Below are 25,864 nucleotides of genomic sequence, written 5' to 3'. Positions count from 1 at the left end.
GACTAAGGTCTCATGTCCATTGTTTTCTCCCAAATGCTGCTAGTCATATTTGTAATGCACTATCATTCTAATTTTGGACTCAAATGTGATTGCTGCAGCAGACAAACCAAAAACATCATATTTTGATGTGACACACAGGTGACACAGACACATGTCCACACATGCACTAAGTCGATGGACGGTAATATCGGAGACGCTTCTTGTGACGCTGCACAGGGAAAGGCTAAATAACCCATGCACGGAATTCTGGTACTAACTCTCCTACTGTGAATGTTATTTTGCTGTTTATTGTGCAACTAACCCTGGCCCAGATTTTACAACACCTGCTCTGAGGGTGTTTATCTACAAAATAATTACACAATGATATATTATAAAGTGTTTCCCGGTTACACAGAAAAACCAGCAAGATCATAATTTATTTAAAATAAAAAAAGATTGATTGGATAGGTTATTAGTTCATGACTGTACCTTAATTCGGTCTATTTTATAGATCTTGTCATGCACAGACTTAGAATAATGTTAATACACATGGGTCTTTTTGCAGTCCCAGTAAAAGCAAAAAGAAATTGGCATAAAATACATCTAAATATAAAATATATCTATATACTGTGATAGCGAAAGGCGGCAGGTGTATGGGCTCTCAAGAGAGTTCCAGGCTGGTGCATGAGGTCCACAATGTAGCGACATGGCTGTGAAGAATGCTCATCTCTCTTGCAGACTAATACTTCATTCCAAGCTCGATTGTAGTCTCCTCTCACCAGAGTACAACTCAGGCCGATGCAATCAGCCAAGTACTGCATGAAAAAGTTTCAAAGGATTACAAAATGGACAATAGATGAGTGTGGATGAATGCTCAACCTTGAAAAGAAGGGCCCTGTGACAGTAGAATCCTTTGGTGATCATGCCGATAGGGATCACATTACAATGCATTTTATATTTCAGCAGGGAGACGTGGAGGAACCATCCAAAAGTGTGCAAGTCTTCTTTCTCCATGGCTCCACCCATGACTTTGCTTACCTTCCTGAAAGTGAAAACAATGCATTTCTAGAATATTACAACATGTGACCTTTAAAAAAAAAAAATCGTCAAGTTACCTGGCCAATTCAATATATTGTTTGTGTTTGTCTTTCAAAGGGGTGATGGATTCTTTCACCTCTTTAAGTAAACTCCTCAAAGCGGAATCATTCATCACTTTCCAATATCTCTCGGTCGGTTGCCCTTTCTCCGTATTCTTTGTACGTAGATACACCCTGGAGTAAACATATGGAAGTTTTGAAAAGTTCTACATTTAACATATATATATATACGTACTCGACTGCCGTATTGACGACGACGACGGGGAGGTGTTGGTTCAATGGCTCCATGAAAAGATCCGCTAAAGTCAAAACTTTCTGATCAAAACGCAACTGTAAAATAGAAGTTACATAGTATCAAGCTGTTTTCTAAATGTAAAAGTCATAAAATGAACAGAAATAGTGCACACACCCTCCCTGCATCATAGAAGCCATCAGTGATCATATCCGTTGAGGACAAATGATCCGTCAAACCATATTTAAGGGACATGCTGGACTGCATAAGACTGCTTAGGGCAAACTCGCTGAACTTGCTCTTACTATTGTCTGACTGGTTGATTTCATCCAGCAGTTCCAGAGCACTAAAGCACAAAATGATAGAGAGTTGATCAAAGTACTGTGAGTCCTCGTGTCAGGTCAAATTATCAAATGATTTTGCATTTGCCGTGCACCTGAAATGTCTCAACGGAAAATATTGAATGAGCATCTCACCCAAATTTGCACATCTCCACAGACGTGGGCTCATCCTTTGCACAAATGCTGATTGCCATGCACGTGGAGCGCAATACGTCCATGTTTGTGGAACGCAGCAGATTGACTAATGGTTCGAGACCACCGGCACTCTGCATCTACAGACAAGATGAGACGCTCGTTTGCTTTATCATCAAGTCAATAGAAGTAAATTCATAGTTGTGAAAAAGAAATATTCAAAAAAAGAATAATTCGATAATCACCAACCTCTGCTCTGGCACCGGCATCAAGCACCAGTTCACAGATTAACATTGTAGCGTTAATCAGGACCTGTGAGTCTGTTGATTTTAAAGGCTCCACCAGTGCAGGTATGGCCCCAAAAGATAACAAGTCACATCGAATACTTTCCTGACCCACAATCCTGCAAAGTATAACTGCAGCAGTGGTCACTATTTTGGGACAGCTGTCGCCAAGACGATGCACAAGAATCTCGTGTCCTCTTTCTTCATATAGTGTCCTAAGAATAGCATGGAGAAAAAAAAATTGTTAATAATTCCATAAATCAGTAGTCATATTGTCGCTCTTACATTGAGTTTTGCTCGTGTCCAGCTGTGAGGTGATTGAGGGCCTGGACCGCTTCCCCTCTCACTGACACATTTCCGCTGCTCAGTAAACGTATCAAAGCAGTTAAACCACCTGAATTCACACACATTTTTTTTATTATTTTATATTTAATTTATTTTATTTATTTATTTATTTACATAATTTTGTATAAATACCTAATTCCCTGACGCGTTCTTTGCTGGATAAGAAGGAGCTCATTCTAGCCATAGATTGGCAAACAAATGCTTTCGCACAATCGTTGTCGCCAGAGAGAAGTTCTATCAAGATTTCCTCAACATTTAAATCATGGAGATCTTTGTGATTTTCAGCTGTATGCATGAATATACATAAACACATGAAAAAAAAAAAAAAAAAAAAAAAAAAAAGATTTTAGGAACTTTACTGTGTTGTTCTACACTTACGGTTCTGAGCAGCTCTGGCGATGCATTGAACAGCACTTGACTGGATTTCATTCTTGTTGCACTTAACAGGTACTAAAGGCATTTTAAGTTTCTCCGTCTCTGACAATTTAGGAGGCACCATCAGCTGGAAAATAATCGCTAGTCCACCCCCTTCCAGGATGATCTGAAAATTGTCACTATCGCTCACACAATTAAAAAGAACCTGCAAAGTCTCAACATGGAGATCATTGAAATCCTGCAAGAAAAAGCATTTCAAGATATCAAAAAAAATGTGACTAAAAACAAGAGATGAACAAAATACCAACCACGTTTTGGATGATCTCTATGAGCTTATCATATGCCAGCTCTTTCCTCATTGTGCTGTGTGACTCTTTGTCAGTCGAGACTTTCTGCAAAATTTTTAAAGCCAGCTCTTGAATGATGGCATAGTCCGAATTAAGACACTCCAGAACTAAAGGGATGCCGCCCAACTCGACAACATGGAGACAAAATTGGCTGTTCTTCATTGACATAGTGGACAAAAGGGGAGGGAGAAATTAAAAGGACATTGCAACAATTAAAATACATTAGCTTTGTGCAGCGGAACATACAAATGTGTGTGCCCAAAAATCCAATCCATATTATTCTGCAAACACGATGAACTATTATTTCCATTTGTATGACTGCCACAAATATTCAAATGTAACTGAAAAATGTCCCTGTGCCGTCAACAAATGTTTTATGATGTTGCTGGAATACATTTTTCTAAAATCTGGTTGATATTTTGAAATGACCAACATCTTCAATTTTGGAGGTTCCACTGCACTGCATTGGTACTCACCTGAAGCATATTATAGATAGTCTCCAGAGAGTTCTTCTGAATATCTGGTTCTGCACAGGAAAGTAGCTTGATTAATACTGGCAGGCCTTTGTTGTCAAAGATTTGAACCGTGCAGCTGGGATCCAGTGACAGATATGATAGGCACAGGGCTCCATACTCTTGAATGATTACATCTTTTGGAAGATAACGTGAATAGGATAATATGTTTAATATAAATTACAACATATATCAAGAGCAAATATAGATAGAAAATAACCATACAGCAAACTAACCATCAAGGGAGAGTTTCTCAATAATCTGTGGAATTAAATCCATTTGTTGTAGAGCATTCCCTACAGCACCTTTGAGCGACAACACAAATTAAAATCATGAACTCATTGCGCAAGATGATGAAAAAAATATGCTTAAACTATAAGTACAAAAGAGTTCTGCAGAAACAATCGATTTTCAACACACCAATCCCAAAATACCAAAAAGAAAGTGCACATGATGTTTCAACATACTGTTGGTGGACATGGTGCCCAAAACCTTGAATGCATTTCGTCTGATCAGCTCATTAATGTGTGTGATGTGTTGACTGAGAGGCTGCAATACTCCAAGTTCCATGAGATAAACTTTGTTAGCATCTGACAGCAGGGGGAGACAAAAGACAGGAAAACCAATGAATGAATGAAAACCGATAGTGACGGAAGGCCTTTATTATTGGGGTTGAATGAACAACTGATTTTGTGTACCTTCCGCTGCAAATTCGAAGATTGCTTCACATGCTGTGATGACAACGTCCTCTTCTGTGGAGTTCAGCAAAAGAACTGCGGTTTTTGTTGTTTTGACGTCGACACAAAGTGATTCAAACTGGAAGAAAATGAACATATTGGATGGCAGAGCATGCATTTTTTATTATTATTATTATTCAAGATGCAGACATGGATCCCACCGTTTCCTTGCAGTCCACAGTTGCAGTCTTGGATTTTCTTTCTTTCTTATCTTTCTTGTCCATTGCGAAGGTTTTTGCACAGAAGTCGCGCTTTTGTAGCACTTCATTAAAATAGGTCGATCCTGTGAGTACACATCCTTGAAGGAGTTTGGGGGCATTTTAGTTCTTTTTGCATAAACATCTACTACAAAACAGTAATTAAATACTGAGCTAACGTAAGATGACAGTGTTTTGCCATGCTTGGACAAATAATTGACCACACGATGATGACATTGTTTTCCAGCTACCGGCCGCGACGTTTCTATTGTAAGACTACATTTGATATGACGACTTTGACGTCATCGCGTAATTGAGGCCAATTTGTCTAATGACCTCACAACGACATGTAAAACGTGAATTGTGCGTTCGTTGGAATTTACCTTAAATTTCAGTCCACGTTTCACATATCAATGATCTAGACTGAACCTCCTCAATTTTGCTATGATGACAGTTTTGAAATTGCTCACTCATTACAGATCTTTTTATAAAATGCGTGAAACAGATTATAAACTATTTCATCTTCCTGCACCTCCTATCTGAAAACGATGCCTAACATTGGTTTCCCCGGGCAACCGGCTGCAGCAGGAACCGTCAACAAAGTAATGGACCGCAAAGCGTCAATGATTAAAAAAATAAAATAAAATGTGCAGACGTTTTCAAACGACTGTAAATTGAGTCTGCTTGGTCCATTGCTTATTCACAACGTTCAGTAATCTACTCATTACTGTTTTTGAAATATTTTATTTCACAAATGCAGTTTCCACCAAAAACATTTAGTAGTTACAGTTCCTACTCTCACTAACTTCTATAAGCTTTCATATTCAAACGCAGCAGTGCTATCAGCCTCCATGAAGTTTCCAGGCTGGTGCATGAGGTCCACAATGTAGCAACATGGCTGTGAGACATTTTCAATGTTGCAGGACTCCGCCTTGTAGAGTAGAACTTCATTCCAAGCTCGATTGTATTCACCTCTCACCAGAGTACACTTCAGGCCAATGCCGTCAGCCAAGTACTGCAATGTGTTCATTACAATGACAATTTTAGATAAGTGGAATGAGGCTGCAGTGAGTAAAATAAATGATTTTTTAAGGTGTACCTTGAAAAGTAGTGCTCTGTGGCAATAAAATCCTTTGGTGATCATGCCGATAGGGATTACATTACACTGCCGTTTACACCTGAGTTCTTCCAGATGCTGTAACCATGGAAATGTGTCCAGATCTTCCCTTTCAATGGCTCCACCCATAATTTCAGTGACAAACCTGACAGCCACAAATATATAGAGATATCAAATATTTGCGCTTTGTTGAATCCCTGTATTGTGTAGGCCACTTTCTGCCCATGTAAAATGTCTCCTCATTAATGTGCCATTGGAAATAGTCACCTTGCCAAAGCAACATATTGTTCCTGTTCTTCATTCAAAGGCTCAATGGACTCTTTCACCTCTTTAACTACAAGCGATAATGCCACGTCATCCATCAATTTACGATTTCTCTCTTGACTAGATTCTGAATGGGCCTCATCTTTTTGTTGAGCTTCGTCGCTCATCCTAAATCATAAGAATATACATCAGTAAACAGTTGTGTAGCATATGTATATTTCCAAATATTTGAGACAGACTGGACTGGATGATTGTGATTTGGGACTCGTACTCGATTGCGTTGACAAATATGACGGGCCGTAGTTGGTTTACTGGTTCCGTGCACAGTTCTTCGAAGGTCAAAACCTTCTGACAAAAACCAACCTGATAGAGACATCAGCGAGTTCAGAAAATAAGTTATCAAACCGTCGTTTTCTAATGCACACACCTTCCCAGTATCGTAGAAGCCGTATGTGATGATATCAGTAGAGGCCAAATATCCTAGCAGACCATATTTGAGTGACACATTGTATTTGAGCATACTGGTCAAGGCAAACTCGGTGAACTTGCTCCTACGATTTACTGATTGGCTGATTTCTTGAAGGATTTTCAAGGCTCTGAAACACACAAACACGACACGATCCTCAACTTTTATTCTTTCATTGACAATACAAGACTGTGCAATAATGCCCTCTACTGTCAGCTCTATATTGTGAGATGTTTTTATTTTTTCAGAACAATACCAAATATTATTCTTTGATGGTGAATACTCTATGAACAGCCATAAATTGCATTTCAACAAGTCATCAAGGTAGTGCATAATGTGTCACTCGGCGTCTCACCCAAACTTGCACATCTCCATAGCTGTCGGCTCATCCTTGGCGCAAACACTGATTGCCATACATGCACTACGCAACACCTCCATGTGACTGGAACGTAGCAAATTGACCAAGGGTTCGATACCTCCCGCCTCTCGCAGCTATGTTGAAAGAAATTTTAATATGATAAGCATACCTGCCATGAATGTTGTTAGTACACAAGGCAACAATGCAATTTTTTGTTTTTTTTCTAATCTCTAATTGTCCCATGTTAAAAATATTCGGAACGCCAGTGAGTACGATGCAGCAGGCCTCACTCAACTAACCTGTGTTCTGGCGTCATCCTCAAACGCCAGCTCGCAAATGCAGAGCAAGGCATTAATCTGGACCTGCGTGTCTTCCCATTTCAAAGGCTCCACCAACGCTGGCACGACTCCATGCGCTATCACTTCACAGCGGATGGCTTCCTGTCCCACCATCCTGCCGAGTAACGTTATGGAATTGGCCACCACTTTCGGACACGTTTCTTCTAGCTTGGGCACAAGTATCTCAGGTCCTCCGGCATTAAATACTTCCCTGGTGGTGCCGTAACAATCGAAGGAAAACTCATGAATGCATAATGTTTGTATTTCGTGTGTGACTGCCGAAATGTAACTGATAAGGCAATTAGGATTTCCGATCATATTGATAACATTGGATAGGTGGGGTAAGGGATGGTCATCTTATCTAAGGCTTACATAGTATTGAACTGGTCTCCGGATGTGAGATTGGCGAGGCCCTGGAGAACATGCTCTATGATCCCTGGACACTTACTACTCTTCAGTAGGCGAACCACAACAGGTATGCAACCTGAATCAAAGTAATGAATCAAATGTGCTCTTGAGGATGGTCAACTTAAGTGTCAATACCTAAATCTCTGAAGAGGTCTTTGCTAGGCTGGAAGGAGCTCAAGAAGGCAAAGGCATGGCAACCATATGCTTTCATACTATCGCTGCCCCCAGTCAGAAGATCGACCAGAATCTTCTCAATCCTCTGCTCGTTCAGATATGGTTGAATTCCGGCTGTACTCATAGTGAGAATTAAAAACATATATAAGACGCTGTGACACAACTTCTCAAGTACATGTCATTTTTCATGTTCTGTACTTACGGTTCTGAGAAGCACTCGCGATGCACTTGAGAGCAATGGCTTGAATTTCTATATTGCCGTTTTTAACCAATACTGCCTGGTTTTCGGGCAATTTGAGAAGATGCTCCAACAGTACAGAAAGGCCTCCTCCTTTCTGGATCATCCGGAAACTCTCTAAATTACTCATGCAATTGGAAAGAACCAGCATAGTCTCTCCATGTAGGTCAACTATATCCTGTGAAATGTACAAATCCTCAGATTTTCCGCAAGTCACCAAACTGTTCCTTTGTAACTGGCATAAATACCTCAAAAATGGAAATTCTGTTTAAGCTACATTAGTAGGTCAACTTTGTCTAATAATTCACTCAGTATACAAAAATTATACACTTACCAACCTGATTATTAAGGATCTCTATGAGGTCATCAAATACCCGTTCTTCCCTGAAGGCACTTTGTGAGTCTTCATAAGCAGCGATTAGCTGCAATGTTTTTAAAGCCAGTAGCTGAATGGCATTGAAGACTGACTTCAGCAACGCGAGGAGTTGACGTATCCCATTTAACTCGATGAAACCTGGGCAAATTTCCATGTCCTTCATAGGCATAAGATCATGACAATATTTAAAGCAGTTGTTTATTGTGTCCTATATCAGACAGAATCCGTCGTTTCATTTTAATCACCTGAATCAAGTTGTAGATGGTTTCCAGGGAGTTCTTCTGAACATCTGGGTCAGCACTAGAGAGGAGGTTGACCAATAGTGGGACACCATTGTTTTCAATGATCTGCACCTGACAGCAGGACTCCATGGACAGAGCAGAAAGGCACAGGGTCCCAAATTCTTGGACAGTGATATCTTATTGACATAAGAGTAAAGAAAATATAAGTGAGGGACTATTGGTTCATCGTTTCAGCTTGAAAACTTACCATCCAGTGATAGTCTGTCAATGATTGATGGAATAATATCAATGTTTAGCAGGGCACTCTTGGCTGTACCTTTGAGTGATAACACAATTGAAATTAAACCAAATCATTCATTCATGATACTTGGCAATAAAAGGTTGGTTGAAAGAAGCAGAAATATTTAATTTAGCATTTTAACAAGTGTCATCATAAAATCAAATGGGCTTGCATCACGTCCTTACTCGTGCTTATTTTAGGCAAAGCACTTTCCATCATAACAGTTACAAATTCATCATGAGAGCTGCAGCCGACTTGAGCCAGGCAACGCCTTCTCTCGGTCGCTTAGCAACCCGTCCCAAATATGGGCACGCTATCGCAGTTTCCAAGTTTCTGCGCCTTCTTGAATTTGACTCCGCTTTGTTTTGCATGAACGCCAAATGCACTATGAACGCGCTTTGAATGATTGCTATGCATTGCGCCATATGAACGCGTGTGATGCGCGCCTACTGTTGGTAGCCATGACGCCGAGTGCAATGATGGCATTGCGTCTGATCTTTTTGTTGCTGTGCATGATGAGCTGACTGAGAGGCCCCAATGCCCCTTGCTCCGTCAGAAAAACTTTGTTCGAATCCCCTATAAAGCCGAGAAGACAAGACAAACTAGATGAGATAGAAAGGATGGACGGACAGTCAAGTTTCTACTCACCTTCCTCTGCAAATTCGTAGATTGCTTTACATGCTTTGATTAAAATATGCTCTTCCTGAGATCCGAGTAGAAGAACTGCACTTGCTGGTGTTTTGAATGCGACTTGACGTGCTCCGATCTTTGGTTATGCATGACAAGAAGGTGGAAGTGTAGCTGAGACACTGCTCCAATTTAGCAAAATCAAATCAAGACGTAACTCACCGTGTTTAAAGCCTCATGACTTGTTGCGTTTATTTGATCTCTCCTCCCCATTGTGTCATCTGCAAAATCAGACATGATGGAGTCTTTCATGATTTCCGAAGCGTTTATTTTAGTTTTATTGTCTGAATTCTAAATGATTGTTTTCAAACTGCACCCTTGCTGTGAGTGTCCATGTTGAGGACATCATCCTAACACCAGCATGACAACAAAATTAATGTGACGAATATGGGTTACCAGGGCAACGGTGATCGAAAGTGGGAATAGATTTGTAAAGACACGGCACCAAATTAGAGATAATTTGTACAATTGCCGATCATTCGTTTTGGTAGTGGGCTAAATGTATTTATACTTTCGCTCACAATAAAAAATGGATTTTAAATTATTATGTCATGTGTATATAATGGCAGAAAAGGTACACACGAATGATCTGGTCTATTTTACATTTTGTTTGAGGAAATTAAGCCTGAGAGTAGTTCAGAGCAGGGTTGGGCATTTTCTAAAAATGCTGAGGTTACATTCTCACGAGTCCCTTCGTTTTTGTGTTATCAGATCATTGTTACATTATTCTTCGTTATTTTTTCATTTTACGTCATCTTATTTGTAATATTTTATTGTATTTTTAAATCATTTGCGAGGTGATTATACTGCCATTTACATTTGTGTTAATTTAGCCGGTTTCTTTTTCCTAACAATCGACTAATTAAAATAAATATATGTCATGAATAATTTGTTATAATTAATTTTTGAAATAATGACTCGATTTTTTATTATTTAAAAAAAACGATTTTTACATGCACATTTTAACGTTTTTTAAACTCATCCATGCTCTGGCCCATCAATCCGTTTTATAAATCAATTGAAATGTGTTTACTGTCTCGTGCACAAAGGTTTGCGACCTCAGGTTTAGACGTTGTAGTTAACCAATTAGACCACTAGAGGGTCTATTTCGCTACATTACAACACTCGGCTTCAATGTACTAAATGATGAAAATATTCCGCAGCTTCATATTTAATACATTCTTGCCCTTTTTACGTCCCAACGTATTGATAATCATGCATTTTAACCTTCAGCATGCTTTAGCTCATATGCATACATACAATTTAAGGCCTATGATGGCAATAAAAAAAAAAAAAAAGGATTGATGCCCATATTTTACCTGCAGTCAGCAAAACTATCCTTTAACCCCATTAATGAAATGAACACGATGATCGACGTGTAAATGAAGTGGGAGTGGAATGCATGGAGAGGTAGCCAGCTCCCGATGGCCAAGGGGGGCTGCAGCGAATCGGGACGCAGCCCCTGCAAAGCGCAGGCAAGCTGCCTGAATGTCAACTCCCCTCTGTCGAGCTGTCACTTGACAGCAGCAGCAAGCAGCAGCAAGCAGCAGCGCACATGAGCCAGAGTGCCGCGCACGGATTTAATTCGCCTGTCGACTTTACTTTAAAGGCGTCGTCTTCGTTGCGTTTTCAACGGGGCTTCGACATTAAAGGACAACAGCTTTGGCATCTCCACGGACGGTGCACGAAAGCGTAGGACGCTGCAGTTCGGGCTGCTAATGCTAATAGCTAGCCAGCTAGCTTGCGGACTGATAGCAGGTGTTCGGCAGCCCGATTGGTATATTTAGCAAAGGTCGGATGAGCTAAGGGTTAGCTGCTGCTGCTCAACAGTATCTCAGCAGTTGCGTGCGTTGGTATGATAAAATTGTCAATGTAGTGCTTTTGTCAAGACAACGCGATCACTTGCGTTGTCATTGTACGCGGTGTTGTCAAGTGTTGACCGCTTTACGCCTTTGTGAAGTTAACCTGCATCGTTGCTAACTAGCATGCTACAGCTATGCTAATGCCAGCTCAGTGAGGCTTCACGTCGTCGCAGGGCTGCGGAGTTCTACGAACGAGCCGAAAGGGGGAAGAGACGTGCTCGAGAATGCACACCGGGGTACTTGGTGAACTGTCAGGCGACGGAGAACAACATTAGCTTCAACATTGCATCCTCCCCATCCCATTCCTACCCGCCGTTGAGATCTGACCATATGCTTTTAGCCAGGCTGCGGTGGATATTTGATGAAGAAAGGGATTAGGACATTTTGATCAGACAGCTGACTAAATGAATAGCACTGTTCTCCACTGAGTCGTGAGGTGGTGGCCATTGTGCCAGATAAGGGAATACATTGTGAAGATTAAACCCACGGACTGCAATACCTACAACCAGCTTGCAATACGATGGCTTCGGCGAGCAGTATTGCTGCAGCCATTGCTAGCAAAACCAAGACAAAAAAAAAGCACTTCGTTGCCCAGAAAGTGAAGCTCTTCCGTGCCAGCGATCCACAACTCAGCGTGGTTATGTGGGGAGTCAATCATTCGGTAAGTCAGACCATATTTGATGTCTAATATTTATTTTCCTATGGATGTCAACAGCGCTTGATTTAAAAAAAATGACATCATTGATAATGCATTTTTTTATTGCATTTATCAGATGTGTGTATTAAGACGATAGTACTCGTGGTTTCCTGTTATGCACATATAGGATAAGCTGCAGGACTCGATGACATGAGAGGCAGTGCATCTTCCAATGCAAGAGAGCTTATCTGCACCTTGCTTTTTTTTCCTCCCCCATTGGGTCAATGCCCGTGGTTTGCCCTTCGTGCAAACATAGCTATTGAAAGGCAAATACAAAACACAAAAAGATCTTTATTTGTTATGTAAAAAAAAAAAAATCTTGGTCATTAATGGCATAGTTGTAAAAACTAGAAAATGACGTTTCCCAATTTAAATGGACAGGGATGATGCAAATGCACTGGTTGCATTAGGTAGCGTACACTAATTCGTTGTTGAAGCAACATTTGCTCAAATTACATCATTCAGTCGTTTTGAGCAGGAGTTTCTTACTCGCGCTTCCTTGCAAAAGTACTCCGAAGCTCTTTGGGTCACCCAACATATGTTTTCAATGAGAATTAGGTTTAGCCTCTGGCTGGGCCTTTCTGCAACTTCAATTTTCCTCTGTTGAATGTGGATGTATGCTTGAAGTTGGGCTAAAATTTCAGCATGTGGGAAAATGTGATTACGACGTGATGAAAGCACCGTTTTCATTCGATGGTTTTGTTTTAACAAGGAAAGTGGTTAGCCAGCACAAAAAGAGAAATGGGCTCTTTGGTAGATCACTTGACATCTTCCACTTTTTGATTCCTGATTATTCTAAAAGAAAAAAAACAGTGATTCCTGCATATCTATTGGGTCAGAGCATGTGTCAATACATGAATATTTATAAATCTATATATAATATATCTATGTTGGGTATCGGTGAAGTGAAATCTGGTCGTCTTTTGATCCGACTTCCACATTTTTGTCTTTGCTCACTAATTTCTCTTTCTCTTCTCCATGTCTTTGTTTCTTTTCAATTGAAGTGGCAGAGACTACCTTTGGTTGTAGTACTTTGAAATATGTGTTAGCACTCTATTTTTATCTGCGTCCTCATTATGTCCGAACCCTGTGGTTATGAACAGAAGGATGCAGAAATCCCCACTGACACAACAGGTTGGAAATGGCTGCATACGGCAAGTCAGTCGCCAAATTCGGTCGGATTCAAATGTGATTTGTTTGAACAGTTCTGCTTGTTATATAAAGCAGCAGCAGTAGAGAGCCATGTTGAAAGTGAGGGATGAGTCACAAAAGAAAAATACAGTGACGCCAATGACCGTCGACAAGTCTCATTTTGAAAAAAACATTTTTTTATCGTGCTGATGGAATGGCCTAATTTATTCTGTACATGAAGAAAAACAGTATTGTAATAGTAGTGGTCTTAAAATAAAATGATGTACTCGAGCTCATATGAGCTACATATGCGGCTGCTTTGGCTTTTAGTGCCTAAATGAGTAAGTAGTAAGAGCTTGTGGATGAACACATTGATTACGTCGCCTTTATGACCCCAGGGGAAAATGCTTTCAAGAGACCTCTTCCTAGAATTTGGGTGAATTTTTTTTTTTTTTTGCCAGAATTCAATCTTTTTTTTTTCTAAATGCAGCTCAAACCTTCAATCCTCTTTGCTTTCATTTATGAACACAATCTTCTTTCGCATAGTAGCCCGTAAAAACCTGATTAAAAAAAAAAAAAACACAGGTTAGTTGCTTTGTGCATCTGGAAAGTGATGCAATAGCCAAATAAATGGTCAGTGTAAGGTTTCGTTCACACCTACCATCAAATGCAGCTACATTGTGACCTTTTGATATACTAGGTATTGTTTTAAAGGTCAACTCTCCATTCAGTTGTGTGTCAATGTTAAATGTCAATGTGTTTTTTCAGTGCCATCTATCACTTGGGAATATTGTGGAACAATGATTTCAATAACACTAAAAATACAATATAATGAATGAAAAAGTTGGTTTTCTTTTTATATAATCAACTGTTTTTGTTTTTCTTTCATTCACATTGTGAGTAGCAGCAAATGTTCCTGTCACCAATATTTCAGTTTCAACTAAAAAGTAACTAAAAGTAATATCATTTTTTTACATTTATGATGCATACCTCCAAACTCAGAACTGTATTGCGAAAACAAAAAGCTATTCTATATTCTAAATTATGATAAATATTGACCAAAATTGGGGAACCCTGTTTTCAAATCATCTAGTTCAGGGTTAGCTATTTAAAATGTCTGTTTTCTGCCAACACTATTTGTGTCTTGTCATCAGCTAAGAGCAAGTCATCATTTTGACAAAGTTCCGATCTAACAGTGTGCCACGCTGCTGACAGTGCACTCTGCCTCACTTGCTTCCTGTCCAATGGAGCAATCGCACATACTTTCTTCACTCTGGGCCGGAAAGCTCGTTCTCATCACCATGGAGACAAACAGGACGTGGTGGCATGAAATGAGTCTGCAAGTGTGATAGGCGTAGGGAAATGAACCATTGCCGGAGAGATCCGATTAAAACGGTTGATTTCAAAGAAAAAGTTGGCTTTTATCACTACTAAGAACGATTTAGATGAACGTTCATTGTCGAAGTGTCCTAGCAGATGTGTGTGCCTATTAAATAAGAGGAGCCATTGTCAGCGGCTGTGTGACGTCGCCACACATTACCCAAGATGCATCTGATGAAATAGCCTTGCTCTTTGTCAGTGCCTGTCACACCAGTCCGCAAAGGTTATCCTGAGGCAAACGCTCTTTTCAACAAAGAAGAAGAGTCCAATTGTCTCCATCCAACCTTTTATAAATTACCGGGAGCAGGTTGAACGGGAATATACACGGACATACTAGCATATTGTATTCCTGATTATAAATCTTAATTTGGTTTTCCTCAGGGTGAAATTCAGAGCATGTTGTTAATATTTGTCAAGTGTGAAGCAGTCACAGAGGAAAACGTTTGACTTGAACAACTTTGACTTCCTTTAATCAGACATATTATCCTGCAAGGAAGAAACCAAAGCCGTCTGAGCGGATAATGCAGCTTTGGAAAAGCACACAAAGAAACTGGAGCACTCATTTAGGTTACTGTCAGTCATTAACAGCAACTCGAGAAAAAGTCGGCTGACCTGCAAGATTGCAGCAGGCATGAAGTTTCTGGCCAGTCTTTTCTCCTTCATAGAAACCAGTCTGTGTGTTTTCGGCGGGTCCGGCAAGATTTGAAAAGAACCTTTTCAGATTTACATGCGAATCAATACGTGCTATATGTAAATGATTGCAGCTTTGATGTTTCTTACCTCATCACTGATCCTCCTCTTTGTTTTCCCCCCCCTGCAGATAAATGAGTTGAGCCACGTTCAGATTCCCATCATGCTCATGCCTGATGACTTCAAGGCCTATTCTAAAATTAAAGTGGACAACCACCTATTTAATAAGTAAGAACTCTTTTGTTCGTGCCACTCAACGTTGCATTGTCACCTTCATTATTCAAGCCAAAATCTTCTTTTCTTTGCACAGAGAAAACATGCCTAGCCATTTCAAGTTTAAGGAGTACTGCCCCCTGGTGTTCCGAAACCTCAGAGAGAGGTTTGGCATCGATGATCAGGATTTCTTGGTACGAAAATGGACATGAGTAATTTGTCCACTGAAATATATTTCTGTTTCCACGAACTATAAAAATAAATGTTTAATTAGAAGTAGCATTTATGTTTTTTCTTTTTTTTTTTTTCCCCACTTCTGAGCTTTTCTTTATTGCCTTCTTTCTCTCTCTCTCTTTCTCTCTCTTTCTCTCTCTTTCTCTCTTTCTCTCTCTTTCTCTCTCTCTCTCTTTCTCTCTCTCTCTCTCTCTCTCTCTCTTTCCAAGACTGCTAATGCAGTGAGTTAACAGAGCTTGGAGGTCATTGCGTCCCAGCTCAGTGCAGCTGTCCATCTTCTGTTTATATTAGTGCCCTATTAGGAGTGTTGCGAGCAAGTGCAAAGGAACGTCACCACATGAGCAGATTAGAATTCATTTATAATTAACCCAACTGTCTGTTTGGTTTTCAATTTTTATTATTTATCTTGGAGAATAACCTTCGTCACGACTAGTTGCTATACAGCTTCAGTGCTGCTGTTTTTTTTTGTTTCCTTCTCCATTGAAACGTGGTTCGGTGGAACAGAATTATGAGTCAGCCTTTTCATGCATTTTAAGTAGCAATCTATTTTAGGTCCTGCTGTGAAGCACATGTTGGTGCTGCAAAGGTTATTCCTCCACAGCAAAAGATGCTGAGTTTGACGGGGGTAGCGATAACCAAGGGCATTCTTGAAGAATGAGGCATAGCCACAGGATGATGGGATCATGTTACTTTGAGACCTTTCCAAAATCTGGACAGCAGCTGCTTGTGTCTGTGTAAAGGTTTAGTCAGGCACAGTGTGTGGGGTCAGACCCCCGCATGGTTATAAAGACGTGTTGAACAATAAGTTTGGGAGGGGTGGATAGAAGAAATCCAGATCATGCAGAGTAGCGACTCAGCATTCTTCCTCTTTAGCCCTGGACCAATATGATAAATGATCTTTTCCTTCCTTGCAGAACTCCCTGACTCGTAGTGCTCCCTTGAACAGTGAAGCTCAAGGACGAAGTGGTGCCCGTTTCCATACCTCATATGACAAGCGCTATGTCATCAAGACCATCAGCAGTGAAGATGTGGCGGAAATGCACAACATTTTAAAGAAGTACCATCAGGTGACATAATCATTGATTTCATTCCGAGTGAGAAGCTTTCCAACTCAAAATACCATTTTGCAGTTTATCGTGGAGTGCCACGGCAACACGCTGCTGCCTCAGTTCTTGGGGATGTACCGGCTCACCGTGGACGGGGACGCAACTTATATGATTGTGACACGCAATGTCTTCTCCCACCGCCTTTCTGTCTTCAAAAAATATGATCTGAAGGTACGTACGAGGGGGAAGCACAGACAAATACACTGCACCGATGCCATTCTTATTTGGATTTGCTTCCAGGGTTCCACTGTGGCACGTGAGGCCAGTGACAAGGAAAAGGTACAGTCCTCTGCCAGTTTTGCTTCTCATTTCAACTTTTTACCTGTTACTGTAGACAGCATTTTGACAAAGGTAGAATTTATGCTAAAATCACTCAAAAAATTGATACAGTTGCTGGCATGTGTTTTTTTTTCTTTTTTTTTTTCGCTATCATTCCTACCCTGTCCGAATCCGCTAGAAATTCATCCATCCACTTTGACCCATGGACTTATATCTGTCCCTATTATCTTGGTAGCTTTGAAAAAGAAGAATCTTAGAACTTCAACACTAATTTTCTGTACCAAAATTCTCTGTTAAGACGTTGGGTCAAATACAGAAGAATCAGCCAAACAGTTGCACTAGCTCTAAAATGGAGGTACGCGCTTTCTTTTGGTGACAGTCATACATGTTCATGCTCTCTCTCAGTTTAGGACCATTGCCCCATTCCCGTCTTGTCCCCTGCATGCTATTTGTGTTTCTTAGTTTGCTTGAAGCTCTCTAACCTTGCTTCTGCTGCTCCATGACTCCCCCTGCTTGCTGTCTGTGTGTGTGTGTGGTATATATAATACAATGTTGTTTTAAGGCGGTGTGTTTTTTGTGACAGGCTTATTTATATTTTGAGTAAAGCATGTAAAATTACCTCGTATTATTTGTGACCGAAAAAAGCATTAAGAATTCAAAACTCTTTTACTCAGCAACACTGGGAAGGAAATTGCTGACCATATAGCTGTATAATCCCACTTGCACTGGAGATTTGTTGGAACATGAAAATACATGAATCATGGAAATGTCACCGTTTTGCAGTGGCTTGTTTTCAATAAGCATTGGCAATGTTGTACAAGAAATATTCTTACTGGGTTGAGCTTTGTGGTGGCTAATCAATGATAAGTTGAATTTTTTCATAATCATATTGTATTTAAACAGAATCCTTTTTGGCCATACATTTACAGTATAATATTGCCCAAGACCTGACCATATGCTCATCTGAAAATACTTATTTTGTTTTTTTGCTAATTTTGGTAGTATCGGTACCTCGGTATCGGTATCTCCCCCTCTAACTGCAGATCCAGTTTTATCCCTCTTGGGTCAGAAATCTTGTTTGCACAGTCAATGTTGTTTCTTAAAATCTATTATCCTTTTACCCAACGTGCTTCCACAGTTCGAATCCCATTTTCTAGGAAACGCTGTGTATATGAGAAGCAGCAGCCTTTTCTGACTCAGAATGCTTTCGACTTTCCATTTGGGTTTATGGTGGCTTAATTGTCATGCACCCGGGAAGGGGGTTGAAATGCGGTGAGGTGTGTCAGACCTTGGGGACTCCCTGAGCTAAATTTAACCCCCGGTTCAGTGCCTGGCAAAATACAATTCTGGTCTTTGAGCTAATGAGTCAACATTTTTCTACCACAATTAATGGTTAACTCACCAAGGAGAATGTACCCTAGCAGCCCTGTTGGGAATTTAGTATGTTTTACCTTTTGATGTCATCTATTTATACACTAATTGCTACGTGGAGTACACCACTCATTCCCACTCGTACCACTCGTAACCATAAAAGGTGAAGGATATTCTGTATTGTTTTTTCTGCTGCTGCCACAGCTTTTTCAGTATTTGTGTGTAGATGTGGAAGGCACTGGGCACCATTTTATTTGTCACAACATGAGTGACAGTGTTAACCTCAAGCAAAAATGTTTTTTTTTGTGTTTTTTTTCCCCCTCCCCCCAAATGATTATATGTCAAGAACTTCTTTTCAAGCGTGGACTCCTACACGCGTTGCTCTTGTGAGAGTGCAGCAAGTGAAAGATGAACACTTGTGTTTAGAAGGTCCCGTCCGGCCGTGTGTGTGTTTTTAAATGGCTTCAAATACATACAACAAGCATGGCGGGGTACTCTTCTGACTGCATGACTGCCTTTTCATGCATGCATCTGCATGGTATATCAAGTTGTTTCTGCATCTTTTGATAGTTGTTCTATCTAACACATTACAGTGTGAACACAAGCCCCATTCTGTTCCACATTGTTGTTGTTTTTCTTCACCCCATTTGACACATCAAGAGCTAGTTTTAAGATTTAGGGAAGACAGGGTAGGGAAATGTATCATTTCATGACTATGTTAGTGTCATGAATAATTTGATTCTAAATTAAAAATTAAAAGAATGTATATATTTGGAGCATCTCTTTCTGGGTGAAACGTAATTTTTTGAATTTGTCTTCCCCTATAAAAGTAGCGCCTCACCCTAAGAATGTTTTGTCTCTTTGCTTAGCCTCCTTAGAGGAGCCCTGCCAGCATGTATAGAATTTCATGCAATTTAGTCAAGCCACCTCGTCGGTGTCAAGCAGTTGAACTGGCCAAAGTAATTTTCCGCATAATGCCCCCTCCAACCAACCAACCAACCAACCAACCAACCAACCAACCAACCAACCAACCAACCAACCAACCAACCAACCAACCAACCAACCAACCAACCAACCAACCCTCTTCCAATTTTTAAACAAAATGTTCCTTTACATTTGAAATACTTTGCCTTTACTTCCAACTTCCTTCCTCCCTTCCTCTCTCCTTTCTTCTCTCCTTTCCTGTACCCCGACCGCCCCTTCCTCGCTTCCCCCCCCCCCCTTTTTCTAGCAGCCGCCCCCACCAGAGGATGTGCCCCTGCGGCCCAAATCTGGTAACGTTCAGCAAAGGCTGCAAACACTGCGGATCGCTACGCGCTTTTACTGCGCCATGAAACACGTAAGAGATGTAAGACAACCAGGGCTCATATACCAGGCATGATCTATCTAACCAGTCTCCCTGTGTAGTTATTTTTAATTTTTTTTTTTTTTTTTGTCCCAACCGAGATTTCTATGTTCTACAGGAAGCATACATTGTACACACACTACATCCACCTGCAACACGCAGCCAACCTTTTTCCCATTTCTCAGCAAGAGCATTCAATTAATTGCAGCAGGAAAGAGAAAAAACGTTTGAATGGAATGGGTCAGAGATTGTGAATCAAATAAAGTACAGGCTATGTTACTGGAAAGTTTTTTCTTTTTTTAGAAAAGCATAGCTGTCTCTGTCTTGGAAAGTCATAGAGCTGATGCTAGGATGGAGAGAATGTACCTTAAAAGCATTTGAGCACTGATGAGATTCACTGGCTCGCTGCCTCTCTGTTGGCAAACTACTTGATTTTGGGAGGGAGGGGGGAAATTGGCCTTCGACAAGTAGCTGCCTTCAGTACTGCAGTCAAAAGGATTCCCGAGAGATGACTCAAATTAGACTAGTTTGATTTTCTTCCAAGTGCAGCATGCGCTGTCAGTCAGACGAAAAACGCTGTGTGACTTCAGTTTGTCTTCTTTGTCCTCTACCGCCTCAGGACCCTCCAGTTTTTCAGCCAATACTGTATTGAGTATACAATATTGAGCCCATACAGTTCAATGAAATGGTCTTGGGTGTACTGCTTGTAAGCAAGCAGGTGATCTTTTTTTTTTTTTTTTTGCTCAGTTTGTATGAACTGAGATGCAATGTAGTGGAACCTCATGCTAATGCCTGTATTGACTTGCTTTGCAAGTGACTTATGTTTGGCTTGCTAATGAGCATTAAATCTAGCTGTTAAGTACGGCCGGCGTCCTAGCAACAAACCCCAGGGAATTTGCAGATTTGGATCTGAGAGACGATTTTAGCGCTAGCTAGGATGAGGCTTGTACAACATAAACAGGAATGGATTTCAAGTTGGACCAAAGAGGAAAAAGAAGTGCACTTCATTTTGCATCGATCATTATGATCAAATTGGAGTTACGATGTTTTCCATTAAAAGTGGTTTGGGACTCATTGCTTAATATAAAAAAGAATAGCAACCGCTCATTTTATTTAATTTTTTTTTCTTCCTACCCACTTGGCTGATGACATTTGAGGCTCAGACTAAAAATAGACGAATTGTAGATGTGCTACAATTCCGAATGATTGGTGCACATAGCAAACTACCCGGCTTTTTTTTTGTTTTTGTTTTTTTTTTGAATTGCGCATTTGAGGTCCATGTCTGTATATGTGTTCAGTTGTCCTATTTTATTGAGATGTTTTTCTATGATGTTTGCTGTAAACGTCTAGTCTATAATTGTTAGTGACGTCTGAGCTGTTTCTACTGCTGCTAAGTCTGCTTCAAAGTTATGTGTTGCTGCTCTTCTGCTGCTGCCGCCATAGAAACGCTGTCGTAGCCAAACTGCTGCTGACCCCCTCTCGTTACCTCATTTCCCACTCTCCCAAATATTAGGCCTCATTCTCGCTGAACACACACACACACACACGAGCTGCTCTTAAGATGACAAAGCCTTTTGTTTTGAATAACATTTCCTCATTTTTTAGGCCCTTAAATAGCGCTGATTGATGTCAAATGCTATGTTTAGCCCTCTGCCGGTAAAGGCAATTCATTTCTATGTAAAACAGCGTATGGATCTACCAGATGCTTCAAAAGCGAGAACTGAATGAATCAAGCCATTTTGCATTGCCTCTATTTTAAAAAGAAAACAAGGAAGGAAAATGTGATGGCTTGAGAACACTGCATCCGATGGGTCTGTACATTCCTATGCGCATGCCGCATGCACTCTTACACAATCGACTTGACGTGTGGCTTGAAAAGAGTCCGACCTTGGTTTGGACAGACTGCCTATCCTTGTTACCTGGACAGACAAGCCTGTCGCACAAACCAAAGCTTCAGTTCTACTGCTCTTGGGTGTTTCGACATGGAAAAAAGCAAAGATTTCAAATTCCTTCTTGACATACACAATTTCATCGAGCCATGTGCATTTTGAAATACCCAAGCAAATGATGGAATGTAATACCAATGCTGGTGTTCAAGTTAATGCATTGAGTTTGAAATGGGTTATTACAAAGTCAAAGTAAAATCATTGCTCTGTTTTTGTGTCATTGGATAAGACACTTTTCATAGCACCAGCATTCTGGCATGTATTTTTTTCTTTTAAAAGCCCAGTTCTCTCCACTGCCTGATTCTGATTGTTGTCACTTTAACCATCACTGTGCCACGCTAACGGCTAGGCTAAGGAGCTGCCTACCTACAAGGACAACGACTTCATCAACGATGCCCAAAAGATCTGCATTAATGAGGAGAATAAGAAAATGTTCTTGGAGAAGCTTCGGAAAGATGTGGAGGTACGTCGTCTTGTTTTGACGCCTTGAAGCAAGCTACATGATTGAACTAGTCGAAAGTTTGTCTCAGAAGCATCCTTGTGGCATTGCTTGGTGGACACTACATCTTACAAGCTCTTTTGATTGATTTAGCACTTTCTCAAAACAAACGCACCTTCATCCTTTTATTGCTAAAAACCTTCTCCCTCTTGATTGCCACCTCCTCCTTTAGTTGCTGGCACAGCTGAAGCTCATGGACTACAGTCTGCTGGTGGGGATCCACGATGTGGAGCGAGCAGAGCAGGAAGAGGTGGAGAGCGAGGACAACGAGGCCGAGGAAGAGGGGGCCGAGAGTGACGGTGGGGTCATCGGGACCCCTCCAGACAGTCCTAGCAACACCCTGGACAGCACTAAGCCCCTGTCCCCTGGGGAGTTTGATCCCACCATTGACGTCTATGCCATCAAGAGCAGCGAAAGTGAGCCCCAGTGTGCTTCTCGACCACCATACCCGAGCTCAAGCGCCCCCTGGTGGACAAGTGCTTACGCGAACTTGGTTTTGTCCTGCAGGTGCTCCTAGGAAAGAAGTTTACTTCATGGCCATCATTGACATCCTGCAACATTATGATGCCAAGAAGAAAGCCGCCCACGCCGCTAAGACGGTCAAACATGGCGTAAGAAGCTTTTTTTTTTTTTTTCTCGTGGGAATGACAACCGAAACCCAATTCAGTGAAGGTCACCAACGTGTCGTTTTGTCTCTGCAGGCTGGAGCCGAAATCTCAACAGTGAACCCCGAGCAGTACTCCAAGAGGTTTTATGATTTCATCACCACTATTCTGTCATAGCGAGCACCAGGAGGTGCTTAGGCTCGGACAGACGAGGTGGGGTCAGGGGTGGAGACAAATAAATGATGGAGGTGCTGTCATATCTTCGTATGGCTCCCGTTTACCCATGACCTCGCCTCTCCCTGTTTGGCCTTCAGTGGGTGCCACGCCTTGCAGCAGCTAAAACATTGTTCGTTTACATTCAACCTCACCCTGAGTTTTACTTGGGTTTCTTTGGATGAGGCAGTTGTCAAAAGTGAGTGTTGGTTTTTTTTTGTTTTGTTTTTTCTCTCAAGTGTGTATTTAGTCCTTTGTCTTGTCATGTTTGGTGGAAATGTGGCTTTGAAAATTGGCTCGTACAGCTCGTCATTTGTGTGTTTGTGTCAGACTCGCCCTTTCGATATCGGCTGGGCTCGGGTCCGTTTCGGTGGAAGGTTGAGCTCGCATGATGTAGGAAACAAGTCTTCCACTAGGTGTTCAGCAGAAGCAACCATAAAATCTTGTCCTTGCCGATTGTTGTTTAGTCAGTTGATGTTGCTCTTGCCATATTTGGATACCGCGCTTGTCATCCCAGGAAGTCGTTTGAATTGTTAAGCGGACTGAATATGTTTGACTGCAGGATGCGATGGGAATGCAGGTGTCACCATTGTCAAAGTCATTTCTGGGCTCTTGCCATCAGCACCTTATGTTAGGGAGGGAAAAAAGATTGAATTATTGCACTTTTGTTTGTTGTTACAGCCCACGACAAAACATTTGACCGTTTATTACATTTGTTGCAACAACAATGAATCATGTGAATATTGTGTGGGGAAAAGCTGCAGGGACTTAACTCCATTTGGAGAGCAACCAGAAAAGTATTCGATTGGGACGAGTGGAAAACACTTCTTTTCTTTTATTTTATTTTTTTTTCCCCGTACAGTATATTGCTGCCTCACACTTGTGGGAGCAGAAATAATTTCAAAGTCAGTGCAACTTTTTTTAAGGAAGCTAATAATCATTGGTCTAGAAATCCTTCCAGATGCTGTTTATGCAACCACAGGGATGGCAAAAATATGGTGATCTCCAAATGAAGTTTGACATGAACATCCAAAGGGGGAAATCATTGCAATATTTAGTTTGCAGAACATGGTAATGCCCAGTCTGTAGTTGCAAGATGAATGAACTTCCTTATTTTGCATTCTCCTGGCAAATGTTTCATTATGGTAAAGAGAGTCGCAGCCCCCTCTCCTTGTGTTAGTAACCACGTTTCTCTTTAACATTAGCTGGTTTAACTTTCCTGGAAAGTGTTTTTTGGGAGCTGATACAGGAGCATGTTTTCAGGTGTCCCCATTTGTGTTGGAGATTTTTTTGTATATTTTGCACACAAGGAAAGGAACCAAATGTTACGAACAACAACCCCAATTATTTGATGCGGTCTTAAGAAGGGAAATGCAATATATATGTGTGTGCGCGTGTGTTTAGGTGAGAAAAGTGGTCGTTGCGTGTAACGTGTAGTACTTCTGTATAATTAAAGCAAGTAACGTCGTCCTCTTTGACCTATTTTAACCAGTGCAAAAAGTTTCCATCACAATATGTTTGTGTAGATATGAGATTATATTCACATTTATATTTTTACATTGGATTTTAGTCATGAATAATTGTATTAAAATGAAAATAAAAAAAAATCATGAGTCACTCAAGTGGATGAATGATGGTGCTGTGGTAAATGAAGAATAATTATGCTTGAATTTTTAAAATGCTTATTCTGATGTGCTTCAAAAAGTTATTCAAAAAAATTGCATGTCACAGGACTAAGTTTCCTTTACCCTCTAGTCAGTGTTGTTGTCTGTTCAGGTTATTTTGGGGTCCCTACACCTTTTTAATGTGTGACATCATATAGTACCCCACCATGCTTTAACTGTTTTCATTGTTACACTGTGCAAAATGTGTGCCTTTATACTCCGGAAAACAATTTGATTTTATATTTTGTAATCTTTTTTTTTTTTTAATAAATGTCAAATGTTATTTTGATAATAGGGTGTTTTACTTTGCCCCCATCCTTCCCGATTGTATGTCTCGACTTCATGTTTTGAATTGTAAAACCATTTGATTGGTGTTAAAACAAGCTGTGTTCACATTTGAGATTGTGGTGGAGTCCTATTCATCCTTGCAATTGTCTCCCTTTGATGCTTGCCCTGCCTTTTTACCTGTGTGGATGTGCTAACTGGGAGTTTTGAGGCTGTCAGCCATCATCACATGTATCTTTGTTGTGTGTTATTTCTCACATTGACCTATATATATATATATATATATATATATATATATATATATATATATATATATATATATATATATATATATATATATATATATATATATATATATATATATATAAGAGAGAGAGAGAGAGAGAGAGAGAGAGAGAGATTTTTTTTTTGCTTCCACACGTTATGTGAACGTGTGTGTGGATTTTAAATTTTCATAAATGTCCCACCAGTTATCCATAACTGTAACTTGTACAATACTCTGTAGAAAGGGAGACTCACCTTTAAGTCTGTTTTTTTGCCCTGAAGGCTTCCTTGTAGACATGTGTGAATTAAGTGGAATTAACACTGTATACTTGGAAAGTTCTTTTTTGTATTTGATTTATTAACGGTTATCAAAATGAGGGAAATGCCAGACTTCAGAGGGTTTTTGTTTTTTTTTTTGTTTTTTTTTTTTGCTTTTGAATGCTCTCTAGCTGCCTCTGACAACTTGCCAAAAGCAAAAGCATTTTTCAACAAACCAAATGACATGAGATGGAAGGACAAATGTGTCAAATGCTTTTTGAATATGAAATGAATTG

General features: G+C 40.4%; 3 protein-coding genes across 9 annotated transcripts; 1 reads left to right on the top strand and 2 right to left on the bottom strand.

Moving 5' to 3' along the window:
- Nucleotides 1-306: 306 nt before the first annotated feature.
- Nucleotides 307-5,161, bottom strand: LOC147041855 (armadillo repeat-containing protein 3-like). Of its 3 annotated transcripts, XM_085938641.1 has the most exons (17): nt 4,962-5,161; nt 4,543-4,679; nt 4,343-4,460; nt 4,112-4,234; nt 3,881-3,949; nt 3,609-3,781; nt 3,094-3,288; nt 2,789-3,023; nt 2,543-2,695; nt 2,351-2,459; nt 2,031-2,280; nt 1,785-1,921; nt 1,486-1,654; nt 1,312-1,406; nt 1,095-1,250; nt 859-1,021; nt 307-794 (listed from the first exon to the last, which is right to left on the bottom strand). In XM_085938641.1, the coding sequence occupies exons 2-17, from the start codon at nt 4,603-4,605 to the stop codon at nt 600-602; spliced, it is 2,403 nt and encodes an 800-aa protein (XP_085794767.1). In that variant the 5' UTR covers nt 4,606-4,679; nt 4,962-5,161; the 3' UTR covers nt 307-599. The 3 variants fall into 3 exon arrangements, 2 of the variants coding, with proteins under 2 accessions (XP_085794767.1, XP_085794768.1); XR_015069129.1 differs by lacking the exon at nt 4,962-5,161 and having other exon boundaries at nt 648-794; nt 1,154-1,250; nt 4,543-4,791; XM_085938642.1 differs by lacking the exons at nt 4,543-4,679; nt 4,962-5,161 and having other exon boundaries at nt 4,137-4,234; nt 4,343-4,361.
- A 163-nt stretch (nt 5,162-5,324) lies between these two features.
- On the bottom strand, nt 5,325-11,062 carry LOC147041854 (armadillo repeat-containing protein 3-like). 4 transcript variants are annotated; one of them, XM_085938638.1, is made up of 17 exons: nt 10,846-11,062; nt 9,689-9,747; nt 9,488-9,605; nt 9,290-9,415; nt 8,807-8,875; nt 8,563-8,735; nt 8,280-8,474; nt 7,906-8,119; nt 7,665-7,817; nt 7,494-7,605; nt 7,083-7,332; nt 6,781-6,917; nt 6,387-6,555; nt 6,231-6,322; nt 5,963-6,127; nt 5,678-5,840; nt 5,325-5,593 (listed from the first exon to the last, which is right to left on the bottom strand). In XM_085938638.1, the coding sequence occupies exons 2-17, from the start codon at nt 9,737-9,739 to the stop codon at nt 5,387-5,389; spliced, it is 2,394 nt and encodes a 797-aa protein (XP_085794764.1). In that variant the 5' UTR covers nt 9,740-9,747; nt 10,846-11,062; the 3' UTR covers nt 5,325-5,386. The 4 variants fall into 4 exon arrangements, with proteins under 4 accessions (XP_085794764.1, XP_085794763.1, XP_085794765.1 ...); XM_085938637.1 differs by lacking the exon at nt 10,846-11,062 and having other exon boundaries at nt 9,689-9,877; XM_085938639.1 differs by lacking the exon at nt 10,846-11,062 and having other exon boundaries at nt 7,083-7,236; nt 9,689-9,877.
- pip4k2aa (phosphatidylinositol-5-phosphate 4-kinase, type II, alpha a) lies at nt 11,020-25,327 on the top strand. 2 transcript variants are annotated; one of them, XM_085938644.1, is made up of 11 exons: nt 11,020-12,049; nt 15,417-15,514; nt 15,597-15,693; nt 16,648-16,800; nt 16,864-17,010; nt 17,080-17,118; nt 19,721-19,837; nt 22,130-22,243; nt 22,452-22,695; nt 22,787-22,890; nt 22,981-25,327. In XM_085938644.1, the coding sequence occupies exons 1-11, from the start codon at nt 11,909-11,911 to the stop codon at nt 23,059-23,061; spliced, it is 1,335 nt and encodes a 444-aa protein (XP_085794770.1). In that variant the 5' UTR covers nt 11,020-11,908; the 3' UTR covers nt 23,062-25,327. The 2 variants fall into 2 exon arrangements, with proteins under 2 accessions (XP_085794770.1, XP_085794769.1); XM_085938643.1 differs by lacking the exon at nt 19,721-19,837 and having other exon boundaries at nt 11,024-12,049.
- Nucleotides 25,328-25,864: the final 537 nt, after the last annotated feature.

The sequence above is a fragment of the Syngnathus leptorhynchus genome, chromosome 19 (assembly GCF_054491065.1).
Source record: "Syngnathus leptorhynchus isolate UIUO chromosome 19, UIUO_Slep, whole genome shotgun sequence".
Lineage (NCBI taxonomy): Eukaryota > Metazoa > Chordata > Actinopteri > Syngnathiformes > Syngnathidae > Syngnathus > Syngnathus leptorhynchus.
This window is presented reverse-complemented; position numbering and strand designations above follow the sequence as displayed.